At 36.9% G+C, this 24,045-nt stretch overlaps 6 protein-coding genes across 21 annotated transcripts; 3 read left to right on the top strand and 3 right to left on the bottom strand.

The window, feature by feature from the left end:
* Positions 1 to 1,755: 1,755 nt before the first annotated feature.
* LOC108814464 (lipid phosphate phosphatase gamma) lies at positions 1,756 to 3,374 on the bottom strand. Its single transcript, XM_018587045.2, has 2 exons — positions 2,551 to 3,374; positions 1,756 to 1,967 (listed from the first exon to the last, which is right to left on the bottom strand). The coding sequence occupies exon 1, from the start codon at positions 3,240 to 3,242 to the stop codon at positions 2,565 to 2,567; it is 678 nt and encodes a 225-aa protein (XP_018442547.2). The 5' UTR covers positions 3,243 to 3,374; the 3' UTR covers positions 1,756 to 1,967; positions 2,551 to 2,564.
* LOC108816440 (putative F-box/LRR-repeat protein At5g02700) lies at positions 3,327 to 5,217 on the top strand. The gene is made up of 4 exons (XM_018589012.2): positions 3,327 to 3,352; positions 3,831 to 4,434; positions 4,604 to 4,774; positions 4,866 to 5,217. The coding sequence occupies exons 1-4, from the start codon at positions 3,327 to 3,329 to the stop codon at positions 5,163 to 5,165; spliced, it is 1,101 nt and encodes a 366-aa protein (XP_018444514.2). The 3' UTR covers positions 5,166 to 5,217.
* Positions 5,218 to 7,472: 2,255 nt separating this feature from the next.
* LOC108838910 (RNA polymerase II C-terminal domain phosphatase-like 5) lies at positions 7,473 to 8,345 on the bottom strand. The gene has a single exon (XM_018611773.2). It carries the CDS (start codon positions 8,343 to 8,345, stop codon positions 7,473 to 7,475), a length of 873 nt encoding a protein of 290 aa, XP_018467275.2.
* Positions 8,346 to 9,754: 1,409 nt separating this feature from the next.
* On the bottom strand, positions 9,755 to 10,291 carry LOC108815070 (RNA polymerase II C-terminal domain phosphatase-like 5). The gene has a single exon (XM_018587729.2). The coding sequence runs from the start codon at positions 10,289 to 10,291 to the stop codon at positions 9,755 to 9,757; it is 537 nt and encodes a 178-aa protein (XP_018443231.2).
* A 227-nt stretch (positions 10,292 to 10,518) lies between these two features.
* On the top strand, positions 10,519 to 20,658 carry LOC108814413 (importin subunit alpha-9). Of its 14 annotated transcripts, none has more exons than XM_018586981.2 (8): positions 10,519 to 11,378; positions 11,474 to 11,642; positions 11,790 to 11,892; positions 12,055 to 12,157; positions 12,250 to 12,434; positions 12,507 to 12,585; positions 12,750 to 12,849; positions 19,628 to 19,842. In XM_018586981.2, the coding sequence occupies exons 3-8, from the start codon at positions 11,803 to 11,805 to the stop codon at positions 19,689 to 19,691; spliced, it is 621 nt and encodes a 206-aa protein (XP_018442483.1). In that variant the 5' UTR covers positions 10,519 to 11,378; positions 11,474 to 11,642; positions 11,790 to 11,802; the 3' UTR covers positions 19,692 to 19,842. The 14 variants fall into 14 exon arrangements, with proteins under 14 accessions (XP_018442483.1, XP_056846773.1, XP_018442484.1 ...); XM_056990793.1 differs by lacking the exon at positions 19,628 to 19,842 and adding an exon at positions 18,283 to 18,635 and having other exon boundaries at positions 10,520 to 11,378; XM_018586982.2 differs by lacking the exon at positions 19,628 to 19,842 and adding an exon at positions 12,947 to 13,070 and having other exon boundaries at positions 10,521 to 11,378.
* Positions 20,659 to 20,917: 259 nt separating this feature from the next.
* LOC108818018 (uncharacterized) lies at positions 20,918 to 23,980 on the top strand. Of its 3 annotated transcripts, none has more exons than XM_056990860.1 (6): positions 20,918 to 21,027; positions 21,237 to 21,306; positions 21,383 to 21,523; positions 21,611 to 21,684; positions 21,759 to 21,898; positions 22,192 to 22,532. In XM_056990860.1, the coding sequence occupies exons 2-5, from the start codon at positions 21,256 to 21,258 to the stop codon at positions 21,892 to 21,894; spliced, it is 402 nt and encodes a 133-aa protein (XP_056846840.1). In that variant the 5' UTR covers positions 20,918 to 21,027; positions 21,237 to 21,255; the 3' UTR covers positions 21,895 to 21,898; positions 22,192 to 22,532. The 3 variants fall into 3 exon arrangements, with proteins under 3 accessions (XP_056846840.1, XP_018446367.1, XP_056846841.1); XM_018590865.2 differs by lacking the exon at positions 22,192 to 22,532 and adding an exon at positions 23,768 to 23,980 and having other exon boundaries at positions 20,919 to 21,027; XM_056990861.1 differs by lacking the exon at positions 22,192 to 22,532 and adding an exon at positions 23,768 to 23,980 and having other exon boundaries at positions 20,978 to 21,027; positions 21,232 to 21,306.
* The last annotated feature ends 65 nt before the right edge of the window (positions 23,981 to 24,045 follow it).

The following is a 24,045-nucleotide window of genomic DNA, read 5'->3' as shown; positions in this document are numbered from 1 at the left end:
ACTACAATTACCCCGATGCATCAAAATCGTTAAGAATATTAAGGTCTGTTTTTTTTTCTGGTAAAAAAATGTTTGAAAAAGGTAACGTAGACAGCTTAAGCAAACAAAAAAAAAGGTAACGCAGACATGCATATCTGAGAAGATAGACGGTAGTATTAAATCTAATTTTTGAATAGTTAATTCTCGAAATGTAACATAAACGAAAATATATACAATAATTAATAATTATACATATCTTATAGTTTAGATTACATTAAAAATTCCATAAAATAATGCAACTCAACCTCTATTTTGGCTTTTTCTGTTTGCCTTCTTTTGGTTCATTGGATGCTTTAATATTCCCTTCTTGGTATCCAAAGTTTGTGTATAGGATTTAAAAATCTCATTATTTTAGGTTTATCATATGTACTTAATACGTCTATACAATTATACAAGATAAATTATTTTTGACTCAACCGTAAGTCTGGAAATCAAACTTTAATTTCAATCTGTGTAAATAATTTGGATATATTATATGATTCTTCAGATTGTGATTCTTTCTGAGAACGATTATGAAAACGAAACTGTTGGACAGTACTTGTCTTTTCAAAATCAATTGAAGAGTTAAAGCAAGAAAAAAGAAAAAAAATATATAATCTCGCTATATCTACATTACTACATATATAAAAGGTTGTTTAGAAAGAGGTTTTTGTAGCTTTACATCACAAAGTTGTTATATAACTATATAAGCGTTATATTATGTCTCCAATTGTGTCTTGTTAATTATAAACTTGTCACAATTGTATTTGAAAATATGGATGCCGCCATGCCGGTGTTATTATAAAACTCCCCCGGTCAATATTCAAATTCGTTAGACGTCACCTTATTATAAAAATATGATTTAGACGTTTCAAACAACAAGTTGGATATATAGCATCTCTGGAAAATAATGGTTTATGGTTAAAAGCTCGCAATAGGGAAAATTATTCTTTTGGGCAAAAGTAACTATGTTTTATTAGGATTATCTCGTATATTTTATGTTTTATTAGGCTAATTGTTTTTAATATGTCAACATTATCCTTAGTTTCAATTGTAAATTCAAAATTACAATTAACAAATATTAAATATAATTTTTAATTAAAGTAATGAAAATAAAAACATTAAAAATTCCCAAATCGAAAAACCTAAACATAGTCATTTTCAACTTTTTGTGAAAATCAAAAATTTAATATATGAAAATTGAATATTTTCAAAAAGTTTCTTTCCATATTTTCGGAATTAAGTATTCTTAGACAAAAAAAAAACTTTCATAAACAGAAAAGTCGTGGGCTGAGAGTTTCGGTTAGAAACACAAGGAACCGACATGATCCTACCGACCCACTTTGTAAAACTATAACATTCACTTTGGATTTTGTGGCCCTGCAACCTGACACAGTTAACACTTGCATCTCCATACACCCGCTAGATAATGCTTGTAGCTTTTGGGCTAAAATGGGTCGCAACCGAAAAACCCAAGTCTATACATATAACAGACTAACAGACCAGTTTTATACTCATGATAGGATTTCACTGTTGTGCACCAAAAAAGGAGAAGAAAATTTTACTGTTTGTTCATTAAACAGCTGTCTATAACATAAGTATAACAGAGCATTTTGTACTTATAATAGGATTTTACTGTATGTTCATTAAACATCTCTGAAATATTCTTGAAATTGTAAATAATGTGTTTTGATAACTAAAGAAATACACCAAAGTGCTTGAATCCACGAAACCAGAGATCAATAAGTCATTAACTTTTCTCTTTACGTTTATGAAGCAATGTCTCTTTCAATATAGATCAAAGAAAATGGAAGTAAAGTCAAAGATAACTTGATAAATAATAAGTGGGAAGAAGGCCCCTCTTCTCGTGAGTTTCATGTTTATATGAGCAGCTAACGTCACCAATGTCATAAAGTCTTACAACAGAGGCTAAACAATGCTTTCCCGACCTGCAATCAAACGAAGCAAATAAGACGCGTTTGCGATAACAAATTGCAAGAAACTCAACCATATCTTCATTTGTTGGCAGCAATAAGCATTGCACAGAAATAATAATGCTATGAGGAATGATCAGAATAGATAAATGAGCTACAAGAAGAATGACTTGAACAGGTTTTAGCCGTTTCGGTCAAGCTTACAGTAGAACCGAAAGCAGCCTAACCGAGTTCACAAATTCCAATTCTACTATCAACTGAACAACAGCGATGGGGAGAGACAAATTGTTTATCATGTTTCCATTGGTGTTTCAATGAATGCAACAAAGCACTCAATAAACAAAAACATATATGTCAAAAGTGTGGCCAGCAAGAACATGAATCTAGAACAAGTACTACAAAAAAACATAACTACGCCAAAACTAGAAAAGTGAAAAAGACAAAAGAAACTTGTTTATTCTGTAGAAAACAAAATGAACAAACTAGTACAAAAGTTCAATATCAAGATCAAACGCTGATTCCCATATGCTTATTCTAAATAGCTGCTAAAATCGGATCCATCTCAATGAAAACAGCGATGAAAAGTTTCAGAACATACCAGGGAAACACAAATCAATCGGACTTAGAGTCCACCATATTCTTCCTAGCAGCTCTAGCATTGTCATACTCAAACTTCAACACATCAGGGATATGAGAAGTATCCTTCACACACAGCATCCTCCCCAACGCACTCTCCTCAATCACCGGAAAATAACGAAACAACACACTATTCACCACCCAGAACCAACTCCCGCCAACAACCACCCCCAACGCCGCCCCCGCGAAAACCTGCACCACCGTGTGGTACCCCAAGTAAACCCTAGAATACATCGTCACAACGGCCAGAGACCAATGCAGCAGATTCAGAATCCATCTGCTCTTCAGCCCGAACCAGAACCCGATCCCTTTGCACCCCAACAAACTGAAGTAGGTCGCGAAGAAGAACATGAACTGCGAGTGGCTCGAAGGCCACCCGTGCGAGTCGCAGGCCTCGAGGATGGCGCAGGTCTCGGGGCGAGCCTGCTCCACGGTGGTTTTGATGAACTCGTTGATGAACTGGGAGATCACGAGGCCCACGCCGAAGAAGATCCCCTGGAGCTCGCGGCGGAAGAGGAAATGAGAGACGAAACCGCCGAGGCTGATGAATACGGGGACGAGGGAGATCCACGCGAGGAAGTGGCCGAGATGGTCGCCGCGGCGGTAACGGACGTGTGTGAGAGTTACGGCTTTGAGGTGCTGTGGTAGGTCCATTTGGGGTAGTTAGATCCAGAGGAATGAATCTTTGAGCTTCTTCTTCGTCTTCTTCTCCTTTCCCCTGAAGTGACGGAAACGTGGATGGGAGAAAAAGAAAAGGCCAGACGGTAAGGCTCTCCGGACAACTTGTGTGTGCCTGACACGTTTCGCATTCGTCACAATACATTACGGTGTACGCAAGCGACAAGTTAGAAGTCGACACGTACTGTATATGGTTTGCCACATAAGCAAATGCAAGTTTGGTCAATTTGCTTTTCATCTCCTTTTTGGATTCAGTCATAATTTTTTTTTAAAGTTAAATTGCTATTTGCCGACAAAAATAAAGGTAAGAAGTTAAATTGATATAATTCTTTTTAATTTTATCGTTGACCAAAATAAATGAAAATTGCTATTTTATGATTTTATCTATACTTGGAAATACAAACTAGTTGTTCCAAAAAAAAAAAAGGAAATACAAACTTATTGTATGCTCCTTCTTAGTATTAGAATATACTCAGATATTTCTTTTGTAATTAGAGTATATTTCATGTTCAGATATTTACGGATGTAGTTCCTAAAACTCTGTAACTGTTGTGCCTTTATAAGGCTTTCGTTTGTGGAGAAGTTGTCTCTCAACTTCGTTATAAGTTCTAGTATTTATCGTTTCCCAGATTTCTTCTATCGTAGTTCATCCTTAGAGAAGCTCAGGGTGTCATATATTTTGATTTTGGAATGCACAGTATCTTGGAAATCCCTAAGGAAGTTGACATTGTCGTGTTGTTGTAATCTCAAGTATGAATCTGTTGATAATATTCTCTCTGGCTCTCCAATGCTTGAAACCTTGGGATTGCATTATTGTACTGGACCTGTGCGTCTTGATCTGAGTAAATCACGTAGTTTAAGGAGATTAAAGATTCGTGATTACAAAGGGTATCCGAATATTTCTGGGAACGATCGTCAAAGGCTAGCGGAGATTGTAGCGCCTCACATCCATTATCTGAAGTTGAGGAGTTGTTATAAACCATTGACTTTAGTCGATGTCTCTTGTTTGATGGAAGCTCATCTTGACATCTTCAGTGGACATTCATCTTCCTTGGCATTAAACATTCCTTTCGAAGAGAAGGCTGATTTTCTTCAAACAGGGGTCTTAAAGATGCTAGCAAAATTACAAAACGCAGAAAGGCTTTCTTTTGGGGGTTCCCTTCTTCAGGTTCGTATGCTCATCTTCCTCTATATTTAATTAATCAAGATTTCATTGTTTAACAAAACTTCAAAAGCCAAATAAACATCCAACGGTGTCTAAACATCAAGTTGCTAACTAGTCTGTAACAAACATTTTCATTATAACCCTTGTGACCTTCTCATATCGTTTTTGCTAGATTATGTCCCTCGCTGAGCTCCGTGGTGTTTCTTTCCCAACGTTCAAGGTCCAAACTTTGACGCTTAGAACCAGGTTTGCACAATCTTTTATTCCTGGTATAACAAGGTTACTACCTGGATTAAGGAAGCTAATAGCAGTACCAACACATATTGATGACATTGACATAGAGGTATTTTTTTCTTTATTTTATTATAAATTACAAAGACAATGCAAACTATTGTATAAGTATGCGTAGGAGTAACACGTTTGATGCTCTACAGGATAGTGATCTGGACAGCTATTTGGATTCACAAGGCTTGAATCCAGATCAATGTTGGAGATCAAAATATGATGTGTTTCCTACCTCAGATGAGTCTGATATGATTGTACGTAATGAGGAATCATTGTGGGAACTCGTGGTGTCGTTCGTTGCAATGGTGCTGAGAAATGTAATGACACTAGAAATGTTGGTGGTGGGGTTGAATCATATTGACCGAAACTTTAATGATGCAGAATCGTTCGAAGATTTGCTTCAGATGCTTCCTAACAAGAATAATGTCTCCATCGTGCTCAAACGCTAAGTATTTGTATGAATGTAATTTATTCACTCTTGGTTTTAATTTTATACAACAGTTTCAGTGAATTACTTAGAGAAGTTAAATTATGTGTGTGTATGAATATCAGAGTGGAATTTGCAGTTGAAAATTTGCGTGTTTATATAGTTTTGTTTTATTGTATTTCTCGTTTAAACTAACCATTACATGGCGTCTTTAGCTTTTGAAATAAAAGCTAGAGATACGTCTCAAATTATTTATGGACCATGTTCAAAAAAATATAGATGGTATATTTAATATGTAATGGAATAATTTTTTAAAAAAATTTAGGTTTAGTTATATATATTTGATATTTTTTTGAAATTATCATCTCCAAATTTAGTAGTATGTTTAAAAGTTTAAAGTTTTACTAGATTTTGACCCGCGCTTCAAAAGCGCGGGATATTTTACGATGAAAAATTTCACTAATAATTTAACAAATATTTTGGTTATTTTTAAAGAGTGTGTATTTAAAATATTTTTGCATTTAAATCAGTATTTTTAAATTCAACCCGATTGTGATTATACCGGTTAATCCGGAGATCTAACAATTCAATTTATGTTTTTAAAATATTCATATTAAAAAATCACTAAAACCCGAGACTAACCGATTGAACTGATGGATGACCGATTTGTAATCTAATTGGATTTAAATTGTAATAGTTTCATAATTTGTAATCTTATAATCGAAATTTTAAAGTTCACTATTTTGAAATTTATGAAATTATGACGTTTCTACAAAATTTTAAAGAGAAAATGATAGATATAAAATAACTAAGATTAATTATTGTATTATTTGGAAACAATGATAATAGTATAAAAAATATATTGTTTGGAAACATTGATAGTAGTATAAAAAAATAAGTATATTGTTTGGAAACATGGATAGTAGTATAAAGAAAGGAACATTAGTGATTTAATGTATGTTTAACTATAAAGTATAAAGGTGTATTTAATTTAAAAACTTACAAAATAAATGTTAGGTCCAACTGAATGTTTCTGTTTTAATAAGATAGATATCATAACTTATATATTTATTTTCAAAAAAATTTAATTTTTATTTTTCAACTCGGACCATGTTCGACCGCTCCACTTGCATACACTTAGACGGCATAAGTATATGTAACTTAATACTATGCCATGACCCTTGAGCTGTTGAGCATGTGTCAGCGCGTAGCTTACCCACAACCAGAGCCGTACCTACTGTATAATTAAAAAGATATTTGCCACATGCCCCTACCTGTATATACAATTTTAGGGCCCCCAAATGTGAAAGCATGCTCATCAAATTGGTCTTCATTCTAGCTAGAGTGCTTTGCGTTCTATTTTAGATCCCTTTCTTTTGTTATTTTTATTGAAATATATACTTTATAAATTACTTTATCCACAGATTAATACTATTTTTAAGATTATGATTTCGTTTACAGAAAATTAATTGTTCTAAAAACTACATTGACAATGCTAAAGAGCCCCAACTTTAAAATCGCCTTAGGTCTCAATAGACCTTCGCACGGCACTGCCCACAACGCTGAACTTGAGGAAGAAGAGGATTAGAGAACATAGGTGGATCTCTACAGTGATAGCAACGGGCAAGTGCCCCCCACTACTTATAAATTTTCTTTAGTCATATAGAGAAGACGAGACATAAAGAAGTTCATGCTCAGAGTGAAAGATCAAACAGTTGTAGTATTATATTGGTTGTTTCACCTTACAAGTTATAGAAAATATCTTTCGTGGAGGAACAAGAAAAAAGGAAAAGTGTATAAAAAATGTAAAAGAGAGGAATTGAATGTAATGTCTAGCTGGAATACAGTGATAATCAAATAAGGAGCGTGTGGTATATATGGTTCGAAATTCGAATGATCAAACAAACACACTGATTTGAACCAAAAGATGATTTCTCATCTTTTTATTCATAATAACAGAGCAGAGATTCAGCAACCCCAAGAGAAGTCCTTACCGTACACATTTCAATGTTGACGAAGAATACGATGTCTTGGATCCCAAGAAACCAGATAATAGAGAAATTGAACCGAGAGCGTACTCGTACACACCTTTTCCTGTTATTGTTTCTTTCAACAATTTAACAGATATATCCTCCATAATAGACATCAACATAAAGACAAAAACAAAAAAAAGTCTAAACCAACCAATCAAAATAATAGAAGAAAAAAATACTAATATCATTATAAAAAATATTCATAGCTTTCAAAAACACGGAGCAGGACATGAGTTACGTCGTGATATCCTCCATTAAAGAACAATTCATGAAGGGCCTTAAGGTCTGTCAATAAGTCAGCCAGAACACCACCAGAACGCTCCTTTCTCTTTCCCTCCACCTCGAAAAACTTTATTATTCTTGAAGAAATTAAGAGCTTTTGCTAGGACCCCGACGACCTTGTTGCTGCTGTTTGCTTTGAAGTACTCGTACTTGGGAGATATAATGACCAGGTTAGGGAAGTCACGCTCCCTCCACAATCTAGGTTCATAGTCCAAGACAATCACCCCACGTGGTTCCGCCAAAACAAGTTCCAATGACTTCAAACCACCGTCGCTGTCTCTACTTGTAATGATTCGATTCCCGAAATACACCATATGCGGATCGAGCAAACTGACCACTTTCTTGGCATGGTCAGGGCCATAGTTTGTGTAAACGTGCATGGTAAAAAACTCTTTTGCTTCCGACAAGAAGTCACGGACAAACGGTCGAAACTTGACCAATATGTCGTCGTTAGGAAGACGAAATATATCATCTCTTAATAATACTGAATCAACATCAGCAATCTGGGAGAGTTTGATGCAGTGGATGAGGATGTGTTCTAAGCCAAGAACCAGGTGAAGCTTCTTTTGTCCTAGCCCGATCCTTAACTTGTGTTGCTTAGTAGAAGCCACGAACTCGGTGCTCAACTGCAAATACCTGCCGATGTAACTGAAAGATGGGACGTACTCATCAAAAATATTAAGGACATATCCGCATCGGCAACATTGACCCTCGCAATACATTCGATGAGCGCAATCAGGATCACGAGAAGCTGATGATTTTTTTTTTTGCCAAAAAGAAGGTGATGACATCTGGGTCATCCTAGCCAAGCCGTTCGTTTTCACTCGAGATTTGCATCGACAACAGATTTGACGGTGAACAACCCAGTGCTTGCATGTAGTCGCCATTAGTTTAATTGATACTAGATTTTGACCCGCGCTTTTGAAGCGCGGGATATTTTACGATGAAAATTTCACTAATAATTTAACAAATATTTTGGTAATTTTTAAATAGTGTGTATTTAAAATATTTTTGCATTTAAATCAGTATTTTTAAATTCAACCCGATTGTGATTATACCGGTTAATCCGGAGATCTGACAATTCAATTTATGTTTTTAAAATATTCATATTAAAAAACACTAAAACCCGAGACTAACCGATTGAACTGATGGATGACCGATATGTAATCTAATTAGATTTAAATTGTAATAGTTTCATAATTTGTAATCTTATAATCGAATTTTTAAAGTTCACTATTTTGGAATTTATGAAATTATGACGTTTCTACAAAATTTTAAAGAGAAAATGATAGATATAAAATAACTAAGATTAATTATTGTATTATTTGGAAACATTGATAGTAGTATAAAAAATATATTGTTTGGAAACATTGATAGTAGTATAAAGAAATAAGTATATTGTTTGGAAACAATGATAGTAGTATAAAAAATAAGTATATTTGGAAACATAGATAGTAGTATAAAGAAATAAACATTAGTGATTTAATGTATGTTTAACTATAAAGTATAAAAATGTATTTAATTTAAAAACTTACAAAATAAATGTTAGGTCCAACAGAATGTTTCTGTTTTAATAAGATAGATTCTCAGACCAAAGGTTCCTTTTCACCATATAAGTTGGTTTATGAAACCCTTTTATACACGCACTTCCAAAATTAAAAAGATATAGGAATTAGTAATTTTCCTTTTTTAATATAAATAACACGGTAGCTATATAAGTAAAAAAGAAAAAAAAAAGGAAAGAGCTTAATTAATCAATTTTACAGATTTACCAGAGTAGGGTCTCGGTTGGGTTACCAGTTTGGAAAAAAAATATAGCTTGTTACACAACCCTACTTACCTTGTTATACAAGGTAGTACATAAAAACCTGGCTTCTTTCTCCAAAAACACCTTACAATTACACGGCTTCTCACAGAGTTGCAGCTGGCGTATCAATGTCTATACATGGCCCTATAGTCCCCACAGACAGTAACACAAGCATCTCTGGAGAATAATCTGGAAGCTAGAGCGAAGGCTATAGAAAGAGAAGCAGAGCTAGAAGAGAAAGAAACGAGGAAGAAGCCGAAGATACAGGCGTTTCAACAGGCTAAACAGAAGATACAGGCGTTTCAACAAGAAGGAATATTAAAGATTAAAGATTAACGATAAAAAAAACAAGAAGGATTAAAGATTATGACTTTAAGGGAAAAGCAACGCCCTAACATCTCTCGAATTAAAGATTGTGACTAAAAGTGATTAAAGATTAAAGATTAACGATAAAAAAACAACAAGAAGGATTAAAGATTATATATGACTCTAAGGGAAAAGCAACGCCCTAACATCTCTCGAATTTAGGTCTTCCTCAGTGAAGAATTTACGGTGCACTTCTTTCAGTAACTCAAGAGCATTCGCCAACCCACCATCCTCGGCGTCCTCATCTATCCTCTCTTCTGCGTAAGAAAACTCTGGATGTCTTGTCTTGAACAAATCAACGACTTTCGTGATCCAATTCTTGTTGTTGTCGCGGCGTTTAAAATATTGGTAAGGCCTGATCTGCAGCACGTTCGTGTGGTCCTCGGGCCACCAATACTCGAGCTTATCGTCGAGGATGACAACCCCACGCTCTTCTGCCAAGACTAAATCTAGATTCTTCATCTCACTGTCTCTGTATGTGATGATGCGTTTCCCAAAGTAAGTTCCTTGAGGATCAAGCAAGGATGTCACTTCTTTCAATTGCTTAGGGTGGGAGTCCTCGAACACATGCATCTGGAACAGCTTGTTGGCTTCGAGCAGGAACTCACGAGCGAAAGGTCGTAGCTTACACAAAGTCTTGCCGTTTTTTGATCGCCACATATCATCGGACTTTGACTCGACTTCTACGGTTAGATATTTCTTTTTTCGAGAGCAATGAAACTGGGCGAGAGTCGTAGAGCGTGTCGTGTAGACTGAGGACTAAAGTGAGCCTCTTCCCCACTAAAGACTTCATCCAAGCATGGCGTTTCATAGTCCCCACATATTCTGGACGAAACTCTAGACCCTTCTTGAGGTAATAAAAAGGTATGAAAGCATGGTGTTGAGTATCCACAGCCCTTTTGCAATGAGTGCAAAATCCATCTTGAACAGTATCGTGAACACAAGCCATATGGTTCAACTCTTACATGAAACCAGCTAACCCTAGTTTCTATATATATAAGTATATACCCAGTAGGATAAATTGGTTTATTATTTAATTTAATTGAAAACAATACGTATTTCCGAAAAACTTGACTCAATAAAAAAAAAGGGAAGATTGATTGACTAAAAAAGGAAACATGAAATCTATAGTTTTTTTTAGAAAACCATATCGGAATGTCACAGAATTTAAAAAAAAAGAGAGGAAAATTTGCTAAAAGATGAAATTTAAAGGCTTTTGTCAGAATAGGATTTTTTCTTGGAATTAATAATATCCCAATTAGCTCTTTACAATTAATCCAAATGAACACTTAAATATTGAATTACTTATATATATATATATATTATTAATATATAATCAAATATATAATCAGATTATTATGTGCATAAAGATTTGTATAATCACCACTTATTTTGAATTTATTTCTTTGCATCTCACTCTGGAACAAAAAAACTGGTTTCCTATTATATATTAGATTTAGATACTTGGAAATACAAGGGACTAATTTGAAATTATAAAGAAGAAAAATACTGTATGAGTCAGCTAAAGTTTCGTGTTCTTAAAAAAAGGAATCTATATTCGATTTAACGGGCGGGCAATCGGGCGCGAGGGAATGAATCCAATTAGGGTCAAACTCAATTCAAATTAGGGTTTCGTAATTGAAAAAATTATCTGGTGTGATTCTGAATCAAATCCAACTCCCGAGCTGTGCTCCAATGGCAGATGATGGTTCCGCATCTAATCGAAGAGACCCAATCAAGTCCTCAGGTGATTTTAATATCCTCTTCGCCTTCGTTCTAACGTCTGTATAAACTTGAAGGACGATTGAACTTTTCAACCGGTGTTTGATTGTAATTGTGTAGTTGCGGGACAAAGAAGGCCGTTACGGTGGCGAAGGACAGAAGAGAATCACTTGTTCGAGCAAAGCGGCTTTGTAGACTGATGAGGATTCGAACGAAATGAAGAGCAGCCTGTTCTGGAGGCTCAAACTAGTAAAGCCGTGGAAGAGCTCAAGTCTGCTCTTCTATATCAGTAAGTCAATGCCCTAGGAGGGATTGAGCAAGTTTTGGCACTTTTTTCCTTCTCTTCACTGTTTTGGCTTGTGCTAGTAAATAGTGATTCCCAAAACCATTTTTATGGAATCTGTTGGTCATTATAGATATCTTTTTTTTTTTTCAGGGGAAAAGGTGAAATGCAGAAGAGGGTGATTGAAACTGCGCTTAGTGCAGGTGCAGTACCTTTGCTTGTGCCGTGTCTTTCATTTGGCCTTCCCGACGAGCAGGTTTCTTACCTTAGCCTTATATTATATGCGTCAGTGCTATCACCACTTTAATGTTGGTTTATTTTAAGTTAGATAGGGTTCCAAGCTATTAATATCCATTGGAATAGGACAAATTTAGTAGGTTTTGTGATCATTTGATCTTTACTTGGTGTCTAATTCCAGTTACTTGAGCCAGCTTGGTGTCTTACAAACATCGCTGCTGGAAAACCTGAAGAAACAAAAGCTCTACTGCCTGCATTGCCGTTGCTCATTGCACACCTTGGAGGTTTGTACTGGCTAACTAAGCTTCTTGTTATTATTACTCTTTTTTTTTTTTTTGGATTTAATTTTTTTTATGCTTCCATTTATATTCTTCAGAAAAGAGCTCTGCGCCGGTGGCTGAGCAGTGTTCTTGGGCAATTGGTAATGTTACGGGTGAGGGAGAAGATCTGAGAAATGTTCTTTTGTCTCAAGGGGCTTTGCCACCTCTAGCACGTATGATTTTTCCCGACAAGGGTTCCACAGTAAGAACAGCTGCATGGGCATTGTCAAATCTGATTAAGGTGTGAAAAAGTCCTGTCTCTTGTTTTATCACATTGTTACATAGTGGTAATCTCATTATGGATTTAATATAGGGACCTCAATCAAAGGCGGCAGCACAACTTGTCAGAGTCGATGGGATAGTTGACGCCATTCTCCGACACTTGAAAAATCGTGAGAAAAGTTTCATCTCTCTTATTGCAGCATGTTATTAGCTTGATGTTTGCTTCTTATTGATTCTTGAGCTTCATGCAGGTCTCTTGCATGTCATCTAAACTCTGTTTTTTTCAACTTAAGTGGATAATTTTATCTTAAATGTTATTGGTTTTTGGATTCAGGGATGAAGAAATTTCCATGGAAATTGCTTGGATCGTTGTGTACCTTTCTGCCCTCTCAGATATCGCTGCAACTTCAAATAGCCTGCAACTTCTCATCCCGGTAACATTCTGAGAGACCTAATTGTTCCAAGAGACAGGTTTCTAGTTAGTACAGTTTATATATCACCATGGATTATTATATTTGAGTTTAATTTCAGGTTCTACGAAGTTTAGGCAACTTTGTTTCTGTGGATCCGTAACCATCCTTATCGGTGGAAAGTGTAATTGCAAGTATAGAGACAATACAAAACTGCACTGAAATGATCTACGTTTATTCATACCCTTCCAATACGTTTTATAGTAATACAAAGCTGAAGCAAATAACTGAAACAACGACAACTAAGGACACGACCCCAACTAGCTCAACTAATAAGCTAAAAAAAACGGAAACAACTTTGACTCAATCTAAGACAGAGAACAAGTCTCTTTTATTCCTAAACTTAAGGAACACGCAACAACTCCTAACAGCTTCTCAACATTCCCTCTCTTGAACTGAACCTCTTCAAGAACTCAGTTCAAAATACCCATACCAAAGGCTTCACGAATCTTCTGAAATGTCACCATCTTTAACGGCTTTGTCATGATATCCGCCAGCTGCTCCTCCGTACTGCAGTAGACAAGCTTCACGACTCCTTCCTTAGTTAAATCCCTTAGAAAATGATAGCGAACCCTGATGTGTTTAGACCTCCCGTGCATCACTGCATTTTTGGACAACTTAATGGTGGATGTGTTGTCACAGAACAGCACCATCTCTCCATCTTGTTCATAACCGATCTCCTGTAGAACCCTCCCCATCCATATAGCTTGACACGCACATGTTGCTGCTGCCACATATTCTGCCTCCGTGGTAGACAAGGTTACAATAGGTTGCTTTCGTGAGGACCAAGCAACAGCTCCTCCACTCATCATGAAGACATACCCTGAAGTGCTCCTGCTATCATCCAAGTCTCCTGCGTAGTCACTATCAGTGTACCCAACAAGCCCTGCCTTTCCTTCTCTCTTGTACCAGATACCATACTCCATTGTCCCCTTGAGATATCGCATGATTCTCTTTACTGCAGCAAAGTGTAGTTGTGTCGGATTGGCCATGAAGCGACTGATGAGACTCACCACAAACATTAGATCAGGACGAGTTGCAGTCAAATACATCAAGCTTCCCACCATCTGTTTGTATAGAGTCGAATCAACCTTCTCACCTGCCTCGTCTCTGCCAAGCTTCTGTCCAGGAACCATTGGGTTGCAGACAGGATTGAAATTCTGCATTCCAAACCTCTTGATCACTTCATCTGCATATTTCCTTTGGCAAATGAAGATCCCATCATCCCTTTGCACCACCTCTATGCCAAGGAAATACCTCATCTTTCCCAAATCAGTCATGTCGAACTCCCTTTTCATGGACAGTTTGAACTTCTCCAGTAGCTCATCATCATTACCAGTGAACAATAAATCATCAACATAAATGCTAATGATTAAGATTTTACCTCCATCTCGCTTGATGAACAAGGTTTGTTCACTGGTGCTACTTTCAAAGCCTTCTTCGATGAAGTAGGATTCAATGCGACTAAACCAAGCTCGGGGTGCTTGTTTTAGTCCATACAGAGCTTTGTGTAGTTTGTAGACCATATGCTCCTTTCCTACTGCCTCGTAACCTTGAGGCTGCTGCACAAAGACATTTTCTTTTAGCTCACCATGCAAAAACGCTGATTTCACATCAAGCTGATAAACTCCCCAGCCTCGTTGTGCTGCCAAGGCAATGATCATCCTCACTGTGTCCATTCTAGCCACAGGTGCAAAGACTTCAGTGTAGTCGATCCCATACTCTTGAGCATACCCCTTTACCACGAGTCTGGCTTTGAATTTGTCGATCTCTCCCAACTCGTTGAGTTTTGTTTTGTAAATCCATTTCACACCAATCGCTTTGGCTCCAGGAGGAAGTGTCACTAAAGACCATGTCTGATTCCTTTCAATCGATCCCATCTCTGAATCCATTGCTTCCTTCCATCTTGACTGTCTTATAGCTTCTTGAAAGCTCGTTGGATCAGAGATGACCATGAACACTGTTGCAAACTCTTCACTTCTTGCCATATTTGCCTCGTCTTCAGACAAATCTTCTCCAGATGTGTAGTCAGTGTGCCAGACTGGTGGCCTTCTGGTTCTGCCTACTGTTGATGTGGTAGCTCTCGTTTGAGCTTGGGTTTGTGTTGCTGTTTCTGCAGAGACCCTATTCTGAGTTTCAGCTTCCTCCACCTCTCCTGCTTCTACTTCTTCTTCTACCTCTTCATTATCAGCTTCATCGTACTCGTACTCATCTTCCCATTCGAGTTCCATGCTCTGTTCATCTGCGTAATTCTCATCCCACTTCCACTTCTTTTCCTCTTCAAAAATCACATCCCTGCTGATATGACTTTTCTTCTTGATCGGATCAAACATTTTGTACGCTTTTGACTCGCTGCTGTAGCCAATCATGACACACTTCACGCTTTTATCATCAAGCTTCACTCGTTTGACGTCAGGAACATGAACGTATCCTATGCAACCAAAGATCCTGAAATGCTCAACTGATGGCTTGTTTCCACTCCATGCTTCTTCCGGGGTCATATCTTTCACGATCATGGTAGGAGATCGATTAAGAACATGATTTGCCCATTGTACTGCATCTGCCCAGAAGCTTTTTGGTACTTCCTTCTCCAGTAAGACAGCTCTCACCATGTTCATGATTGTTCTGTTCTTGCGCTCAGCAATGCCGTTTTGCTGTGGAGTGTATGCAGTGGTCAGCTGTCGCTTGATTCCGTGTTCCTTACAGTACTCCTTGAACTCGGTGGAGTTGTACTCTCCTCCTCTGTCGGTTCTTAGACACTTGATGAAGTTGCCAGTTTGCTTCTCTACAAGTGCCTTGAACTCCTTGAAGGTTTGAAAAGCCTCTGATTTTTCTACCACAAAATAGATCCACGTTTTTCGTGAGAAGTCATCAATGAAGCTTATTAAGTACCTCTTCTGGTTGTTTGATGGTGGACTGATCGGACCACACAGATCAGAGTGGATGAGTTGGAGTTTCTCTGTTGATCTCCACTTGCTCTGTTTTGGGAATGGAACTCGGTGATGTTTGCCTTTGATACACGCCTCGCAACTGATCTTCACTTGTCCAATGTCTGGCAGACCGATCACCATCTCCTTCTTGCGCAGAGTTGAGAGTCCTTTGTAGCTGAGGTGTCCATAACGATGATGCCAGAGCTCTTCTTTATCTGCTACATCGACTTGCAGACATCTTTCCTCCTTAGTCTTGTCATCCACTTCACTCATCAGTATGAACATACGATTAGCACTCATGACAGACTCTGCTATCTTCCCTCTTGAGGGATGAAAGATGCTACACGTTCTTTGCTCTCCTCCTTTGAACAGTACGTCCAGACCCCTCTCTTGAAGTTGCCCAACACTCAGCAGGTTGTTCTTCAACTCTGGAACATAGTACACGTCGTTGACTACGTAGCTTACTCCTCCAAACGTTATCTTCACCACTCCTTTGCCACCAACTATCAGCTTGTGATTGTTCCCCAGCTTGACGTTATGCGTAAACGCCGTGTCCAAACTTGAGAACATGCTTCTCTCTCCACACATGTGATTCGAGCATCCAGAGTCCACAAACCAAACATCTCCTCTTCTGGTTCCTTGCAGTTCGACATATGCCATGAGAAGAACTTCATCCTTTTCTTCAAGCTCTGCAAAATGTGCTCCATTGTTCCAGTTTGGACATTCGTTTTGGAAATGTCCAAGCTTGTGGCAGTTGTAGCATTCAATCGTTGCCTTATTGAAAGAACGCCCTCTGCCCCTACCACGACCTCTGTAGGATCCTGATCCTCTGTAGGATCCTCTACCTCTTCCTCCCACATTGAGAGCTTGATCTTCTTCTTCAAGACTGCTCCTTTTAAACTTCTTCTCATGAACGGACAATGAACTCTGTAGTTCATCGATCGTCATACTCCCAGTGTCTTTGGACTCCTCAATAGACACAACCACATAAGTGAATTTGTCTGTCAGAGTTCGAAGTATCTTCTCAACAATCTTCGAATCCGGCATGTCTTCCCCATTGCTTCTCATCTGGTTGGACACCGTCATTACTCTTCTGAAGTAATCATCAATGCTCTCATCGTTCTTCATGATGAGAACCTCAAAATCTCTCCTCAAGGTTTGAAGAAGAGACCGCTTCACTCTTTCATTACCTCCAAATTTCCTTTTCATCGATTCCCACACAATCTTGGATGTTTTGCGATCCAAGATCTGTTCAAACACGACCCGATCAATTGCCTGGAACAGGTAGTGCTTGACTTGATGATCCTTCATCTTCAGCTCCTCAAGACTCTTCTGCTGCGCTGCAGTTGTCTCGACCCCTGCTGCCGGCTCGATGAAACCTTCCTCCACTAAACTCCACAACCCCTTGGCTCGCAAGAGATTCTCCATCAATTCACTCCAATGATCGTAGTGACCATCAAAATGAGGGATCTTGGTAAGTGTCTTGTCCTCGCTCATCTTCTCTCTTTTGATCACTTTGATTTGTGTTTTGCTCTGATACCAAATGTAATTGCAAGTATAGAGACAATACAAAACTGCACTGAAATGATCTACGTTTATTCATACCCTTCCAATACGTTTTATAGTAATACAAAGCTGAAGCAAATAACTGAAACAACGACAACTAAGGACACGACCCCAACTAGCTCAACTAATAAGCTAAAAAAAACGGAAACAACTTTGACTCAATCTAAGACAGAGAACAAGTCTCTTTTATTCCTAAACTTAAGGAACACGCAACAACTCCTAACAGCTTCTCAACAGAAAGAACACTGAAGGTTAGTATCTGTTAACTATTTCGGTTGAAACACCATTTACCTTAATCATTTCTCTTGTTCAAGATACTAACATTCCGGATCGAATTCCAGAAAACGTCAGTGGTGTGCTTGCAAAGTGCTTAAGGAGCGAACACTTTGTCTTAAAGAAGGTCAGTATCGCATACCCAGTTCCTTTTTCTCTATTTTCTGAAGATTTCCTTTTCTTCATCACTGAAATCAGTTTTGTAGGAAGCTGCGTGGGTGTTATCTAATATAGCCTCGGGATCTATTGAACACAAGAGAATGATACATTCTATGGAAGCAATGCCCTTGTTGATAGGGCTTCTTACCACATCACCCTTTGACATAAGGAAAGAAGTTGCCTACGTCTTGGGAAATCTGTGTATAGAATCTGCGGAAGGAGACACAAAACCAAGGATAATTCAAGAGCACTTGGTCTCCATTGTCAGTGGCGGTTGCCCCCGGGTTTTATTAACCTGGTCAGGTCTCCTGATATTGAAGCTGCTAGGCTTGGTCTTCAGTTCATTGAGCTGGTAAAGCAACTAACGGAATAGTCTTAAACGCTCAGTGAGACCCGAGTTTGAGTTTGTTTCTATGTTTTTGGATCCACAATCATCCTGATGGGTTTTGATTATTCTGGGTGTGGTTAGGTTTTGAGAGGAATGCCAAAAGGAGAAGGTTCAAAGCTTGTGGAAGGAGAAGACGGCATAGATGCAATGGAGAGGTTCCAGTTCCATGAAAACGAAGAGCTAAGAGTCATTGCAAACAGTCTTGTCGATAAATACTTTGGTGAAGATTGTGGAATCGATAAATGAAATCGCCTCGGAGTTGAGATCATTAAGGCTAGGATTCTTTTTTGGGTTGTGTTGTTGTTGTAATAACATGTGCAATACAGTTTGTCTCGCTAAGTGGGTTTTTCTGTATTAATGTTTCAAGCAGGCCAATGAGTGCAAGAGTAGTAAACTAAGATAAATGATAAATGTTACTCCCTCCGTTCCTGAAAGTAAGATTTTCTAGAGTTTTCACGTTTATTAAGACTACAATAAATATTTTCCAACTTTAGTTTACTATTTATGTTTTATACAATTTCCAATAACTATCAACCAATAAAATTTAATCAATTCAAATATTCATAATTAATGATCCTCAAAAGTATAAAAAAAATACCTCAAAAGTATACAAAAGTACCTTAAAAATATAGAAAATCTTTCTTTGTGGAACAAAAATAAAATCTAGAAAATCCTATTTTTAGGAACGGAGGGAGTATACTACAATTTTAATGGTTAGACAAAAACAAATTTTAACATTTAACTAGTTTTTTAATTTGTGTACAAAATTTCAGAACCATAACTTTTTTGAAACTAAGGTAATATATTAAAGAAATGCACAAAGGGTTTAGGATTTGGATTAAGTTAATCTTATAGCATTAAACAATAATTTAGTTTGAAATTAGTGTTAGTTAAATGCGGAGATAATGATCAATGGATACTGTCTTTTCGTATTCCCGCTTCATTTCTGTGCTTTTAATATTAGGGCTCTGTTTCGTCCTCTCTCTCTCTCTCTCTTGTGTCCCCTTTTTGTCTAAAAATTGTTCTCTAGCTTGGCTTTGAAGAAGAAGAAGATAAAGAGCTTCTTGGTAAGGATCACGTTAAAATTATTCTTCTTTCCCAGTCCACATTTGTCTGCTTAAGAACTAAAGATTCCTGAAGAAATTGCTTTGAATCCGAGACTTCGTAAAAGAAAATTGTTCTTTTTTTTTTTCCGGTGAAGCTTAGAAAGATCTAAACTTTGGGTTTCTGCTTGTTAGAAAATTGTTGATTTCTCTTTTATTGTACATTTTTTACTCAAATTTGTGAAAATGCGGCTGGGAACCTGAGGCCAAGAGGCGCTTAGAACGAAAATTGGTTTATGGTTTCTTCACAATCTGTGAAAAAAATTTGTAACTTTTGAGCTGTAGCGAAAGCTTGGGGATGATTCTGTTTGTGTTTGTTTCAGGTTAGGGTTCCAACGATGTCTGGTCAGGAGGATTTACTGTTGGCGACAAGACATCAGATACTGATGGAGAACCATGAGAGCCTGAAGCAGGATTACGCGAGTCTGGAGCAAAGGTGTAAGCTTGTGGAAGAAATGAATGCGATAAATCTGCGCTTGCTCAAGGACGAGAGGGATAGAAACGCCGGGAAGGATGATGGGAACAAGGAGATGGTTGAGAAACTCGAGGCCAGGAACGAGGAGCTTTTGCTTGTGTTGGAGAAACAAGAGGAGGAGCTGAGGAAGAGGGAGAGCAAGTATGAGGAGTTCCAAAAGAGATTTGTTGAGATTGAAAAGGAGTGTTCGGTTTTAAAATCGCTCTATGATGATGATGGTGCTAAGAAACTCAATAATGTGGGTTTGGAAGATGAGGTCTTTGTGGTGAATCACAACAACAACAACACAGTGGCTGGTATGTCTTTTTCCTTTTTCTTTCTTATATGTTTTTTGATGAAGCTCTGCGTTATGTAAACAAAAAAGGTTCTGCTTTTGGATCTCTATTTGTGTGGCAGATCCGATTGTGCTCAGTGACGAGAGTGATGCTGAGAATGATAGTCGTCCCACAAGAGAGAGCAACATACACACTCCCTTGCCTGTTGTTGTAAAACAAGAAGAAGAAGAAGAAGGCAGCAATGGAGTAAACTCATCACAAGTGAAGCATCCACCATCAGCATCATCAAAAGTGAAGCGTCCATCATCATCATCAAAAGTGAAGCGTCCATCAAGCTCCTCCTCCTCCTCATCATCAGATGATGTGTATCTTGTTTCGGTTAAAAGGTCCCGGGATGATGATTTTAACAAGACGTTGTAGAAGTCGTCTGATGCAAAGAACAAAAAGTGAATTTGAAGTTGCTCTTTTATCAATATTAATGTTTTTTTTTGTTAGTTTTAACAATATGGAGGAGCTAGACTGCTAGAGCATTGGATGTAAGTTTCTACTTAGACCGTATATATATGGAGTATTCGGCTTGATATCTATAATCTGCTTTCTAGTCGATTCATGAGTTGAGTTCTTTATCTTGGATTTGGATCTTGAGTCATCATTCTCTAACACCATATGTCACTCACTCGAATGCTTAAAAGTTAAAACGCCATTAGTATCTTATAGTGATTTCTTGTGGCCAACAAAAAAAAAAAAAAAAAAAAATTCATGTTGAAGACGTACGAGAGAATAATCATCATCCACTAATGAGGAAGAGATAGATTTAATACTCGTAATTAAAATATGATTAAATACAAAAACGTGTTTTGATTTAAATGTTTCACGCTTTCATTCATCGCTCCGCTCGCTGCTTCCCACTTACACTCGCTCCATCTCTACAATTCCTTCCGAGAGAGCAATTCTTCGTTCTTCATCGCGTCGCGTAAGTTTTCTCTCTGTTCCGTGTGTCGATCCTGATCTAGTTGCTTCGCTTCTATTGTAGAATCTTCATGGTAGAATCGTTCCTGATGTGGAATCGAGATTCTGTTGCGATGCTTTCGGTAGTAGCGGATTCCATTGATTTGATTTAGAATCCTTACTCGAAATCTGCTTTATATGTTCATTGAGAATCGGTTCGAACTGCTAGTACAGGTTAGGGTAATTACTGAGAATGGAAGAGGAAGCAGGAAACGGAGTGTTTCGGAAACGCATGAGACCATCTGTACGTTTCTTATCTTCCATTGATCTTCTTCTGATGAAGATTATGATCTGGCTTAGATATTTCATTTTTTTGATAGGATGAAGAGGAAGAAAAAGAAGGAGATGGAATGAGCGTTGATGATACACTTGGGAATGAGACGACGAAACTTGTTGCTTCTGATGAGATGGAACTTCGCATTTCTCAAATTCTCGACAAGATTGAGAGCTTCACTCAGACTGTATTAAGCTCTCATGAATAATAACAAACGCATTTTCATCTCTTCATCATCACTGATGATTATGATGATCATTTCTTCTTGCTGCAGGTTTCTAATCTGCTGGAGTCAGGAAAGACAATGTTCAAGGAACTAAGTAACGAATTCGAAGAACGCTTGATCATGTAATATTCAGAAGAGACTCTATAATTGAGATGTTGATTCACTCACTCACCTGCCGTTCACATATATGAAACAGGATACACAAGGAACATGTTGAGAAATGGCAGGAAGAGATCAAGGAGTTGCGTTTGCTTGATGCATCTAACGAGGAGACTACTTCCCTCTTACACAACGCTCGTTTTCTCATTCACAATCCTAACATTGAGGCTTGATGAGGTAACAACCTAAAACCCATAAAGGACCCTACTATATTCAGCTATTACTAAGAACATATTATCTTCTGCCCACTGGTTTAACAACAGATTATATTTCTTGTTGAACAAAATAACAGTTTATATATATATATGCCCACTGGTTTAACAACAGATTATATTTCTTGTTGAACAAAAATAACAGTTTATATATATATATATATATATATATATATATATATATATTACCTAGACCAACAATATATATATGGTTGGTTGGGAAATTTAGACTTGCACAATTTAAATTTTTTTTATGAGGTCTTGAAGGAAACAAGCATCATGAACCTTCTCAGATTAATTACTACGAGACCAACCAATTCAAATTTTTAACCTGATACTCAGTCACGATTATTTAAGAAATTAGACTTAGTATCTGCATAATATGCATATTGCTCTCTTTAGTCAACCGAATCTTCAGAAAGAATAATACTATTAGCATATTTCTAGTTCCATCCAAAATCCAGTAACTTCCCATCCTCTTTACAGATCTTTAATGTTGTTTTAACTCTCTACTGCTTTAAGGAAATTGTATACAACCTCATTTTACTGGCCGTACTACTAGTTTGTGATCATCTTCTACATGTTTAGCTCTAAGTTCTTTGCTGCCTTTATTATATAACCTTGTTTTTTTTGACATAATAATAACATTTAACCATTCAAACAACATAGAGAAAAGTATTTGCTGGTAAAAAATTGAATAAGTTCACTAGTGGACCAACGTATATATAAAACTGTATGTTCGGTTAAAATCACTGCAATAAAAAGTATGGGGTTATTCATGATAGTGAGGTTTAGGTGGTTAGTTAATCGTCTACCGTCGCCTTTAGCCAAAAGAATAAAATAGAAATAAACATCTTCTACCGTTGAGCTATGTTGCAAAACGACAAGACATAATGTCGGGTCGTTACCAAACTCTCTGGCTTATCTATCTATTTACAGGCTAACGGCCCTGACTATTTTGCATGACCCACTGACATTGCATATAATGCCAAACCGATTTTTGGTTCAATTTACACTTGTTTTTGTTTCCCGTTATTTTTTTTTGTGACTGTTGTTTCCCAAATTCTACTGGTTTATAAATACCATTAGTCAAAATTAAAGTAGTAAATATAAACATAAGGTTTTTTGATATATATTCACTTGCTACCGAAAACAAAGTGGACCGACGGAATAAACGTTTCATAACGGAACATAAAGATTCCTATTTTTCGTTACGAACATGTTAGAATTATAATTTAGTTGAAATGTCTACATCCCCCAACTCAACTACCAGTTTTGGCTATAACTTTAATATTATAAATTATCATAAGCATATTTTTAAATACATACAGTATACACAAGTATTGGAAGAGATTCATATGTTTTATTGAAATTATTAAATCCCAACGGCTAATTCTCTCTTATTTTATTTCAATTTATGTATATAGAACAACTTTATTATTAAAATGTTTTCTGTAAGAGAAGACCCCACATGGAGTGATGGAAAATTTAAAATGCAATTTTCGTTTTTAAAAAGGAAATTAGTGTTGATCGGAAAAAAAAGGAAGGAAACTAGTAATAAGCTGGCAAGTGATAAGAAAACACATTGGGTTAATCTTTTGGTTCCAAAAAGTCAATGATTTAGGCAGGTATACTTGATCCATATCGCAAAATTAAATACTATTTCAATAATCATTTTTAGTTATTGATGCATGAATTTAGGTATTATTTGTCAATAAATATATTATTTGATTACACATCTATTGGAATTTTATTTAGAAGTGTGGTGGAGCTGACCATAAAATAGGATATTGTGAATAATGATCCACTAATTTTCATGTTTTTTTTTATATAGGTGGCTTATTAGAGCATATTTAAATGATAAAAGGCTGTCTCACTGGTGGATATTTTTGTTCACATGTTTTGTCGGTTCTATTTCTTGTTATGTAAGCGAGTTTTAGATTAACGATGTTATAATAATGTTAAATAATCTTACGAGAAAACGACGTTGATTCAAAAATGTATTTCTTTTGAACACCAGTTTTGAGTTTACATATCGTTGACATAATTGACAAGTTAATGAAGCTTAAAGAATCAAACTTATCATTATTTTTTTACATAAACCGATCGAAT

Source organism: Raphanus sativus, chromosome 7, assembly GCF_000801105.2.
Source record: "Raphanus sativus cultivar WK10039 chromosome 7, ASM80110v3, whole genome shotgun sequence".
In the NCBI taxonomy this organism is placed as follows: Eukaryota; Viridiplantae; Streptophyta; class Magnoliopsida; order Brassicales; family Brassicaceae; genus Raphanus; species Raphanus sativus.
Note: the sequence above shows the minus strand (reverse complement) of the source record. Positions and strands in the feature narration are given on the sequence as shown.

What these genes read in the sequence shown, in the direction of transcription:
- LOC108814464 (XM_018587045.2), bottom strand. Translation starts at nt 3,242, where the DNA reads ATGGACCTACCACAGCACCTCAAAGCCGTAACTCTCACACACGTCCGT.
- LOC108814413 (XM_018586977.2), top strand. Translation starts at nt 12,766, where the DNA reads ATGGAAATTGCTTGGATCGTTGTGTACCTTTCTGCCCTCTCAGATATC. An exon ending in GCCTGCAACTTCTCATCCCG is followed by an intron (nt 12,850 to 19,627) that starts GTAACATTCTGA and finishes TGTTTGTTTCAG; the next exon opens with GTTAGGGTTCCAACGATGTC. An exon ending in CAACAACAACACAGTGGCTG is followed by an intron (nt 20,076 to 20,175) that starts GTATGTCTTTTT and finishes TTTGTGTGGCAG; the next exon opens with ATCCGATTGTGCTCAGTGAC.
- LOC108815070 (XM_018587729.2), bottom strand. Translation starts at nt 10,291, where the DNA reads ATGTGGCGATCAAAAAACGGCAAGACTTTGTGTAAGCTACGACCTTTC.
- LOC108816440 (XM_018589012.2), top strand. Translation starts at nt 3,327, where the DNA reads ATGGGAGAAAAAGAAAAGGCCAGACG. An exon ending in GAAAAAGAAAAGGCCAGACG is followed by an intron (nt 3,353 to 3,830) that starts GTAAGGCTCTCC and finishes TGCCTTTATAAG; the next exon opens with GCTTTCGTTTGTGGAGAAGT. An exon ending in TTGGGGGTTCCCTTCTTCAG is followed by an intron (nt 4,435 to 4,603) that starts GTTCGTATGCTC and finishes CGTTTTTGCTAG; the next exon opens with ATTATGTCCCTCGCTGAGCT.
- LOC108838910 (XM_018611773.2), bottom strand. Translation starts at nt 8,345, where the DNA reads ATGGCGACTACATGCAAGCACTGGGTTGTTCACCGTCAAATCTGTTGT.
- LOC108818018 (XM_018590865.2), top strand. Translation starts at nt 21,256, where the DNA reads ATGGAAGAGGAAGCAGGAAACGGAGTGTTTCGGAAACGCATGAGACCA. An exon ending in TTGAGAGCTTCACTCAGACT is followed by an intron (nt 21,524 to 21,610) that starts GTATTAAGCTCT and finishes TTCTTGCTGCAG; the next exon opens with GTTTCTAATCTGCTGGAGTC. An exon ending in TTCGAAGAACGCTTGATCAT is followed by an intron (nt 21,685 to 21,758) that starts GTAATATTCAGA and finishes TATATGAAACAG; the next exon opens with GATACACAAGGAACATGTTG.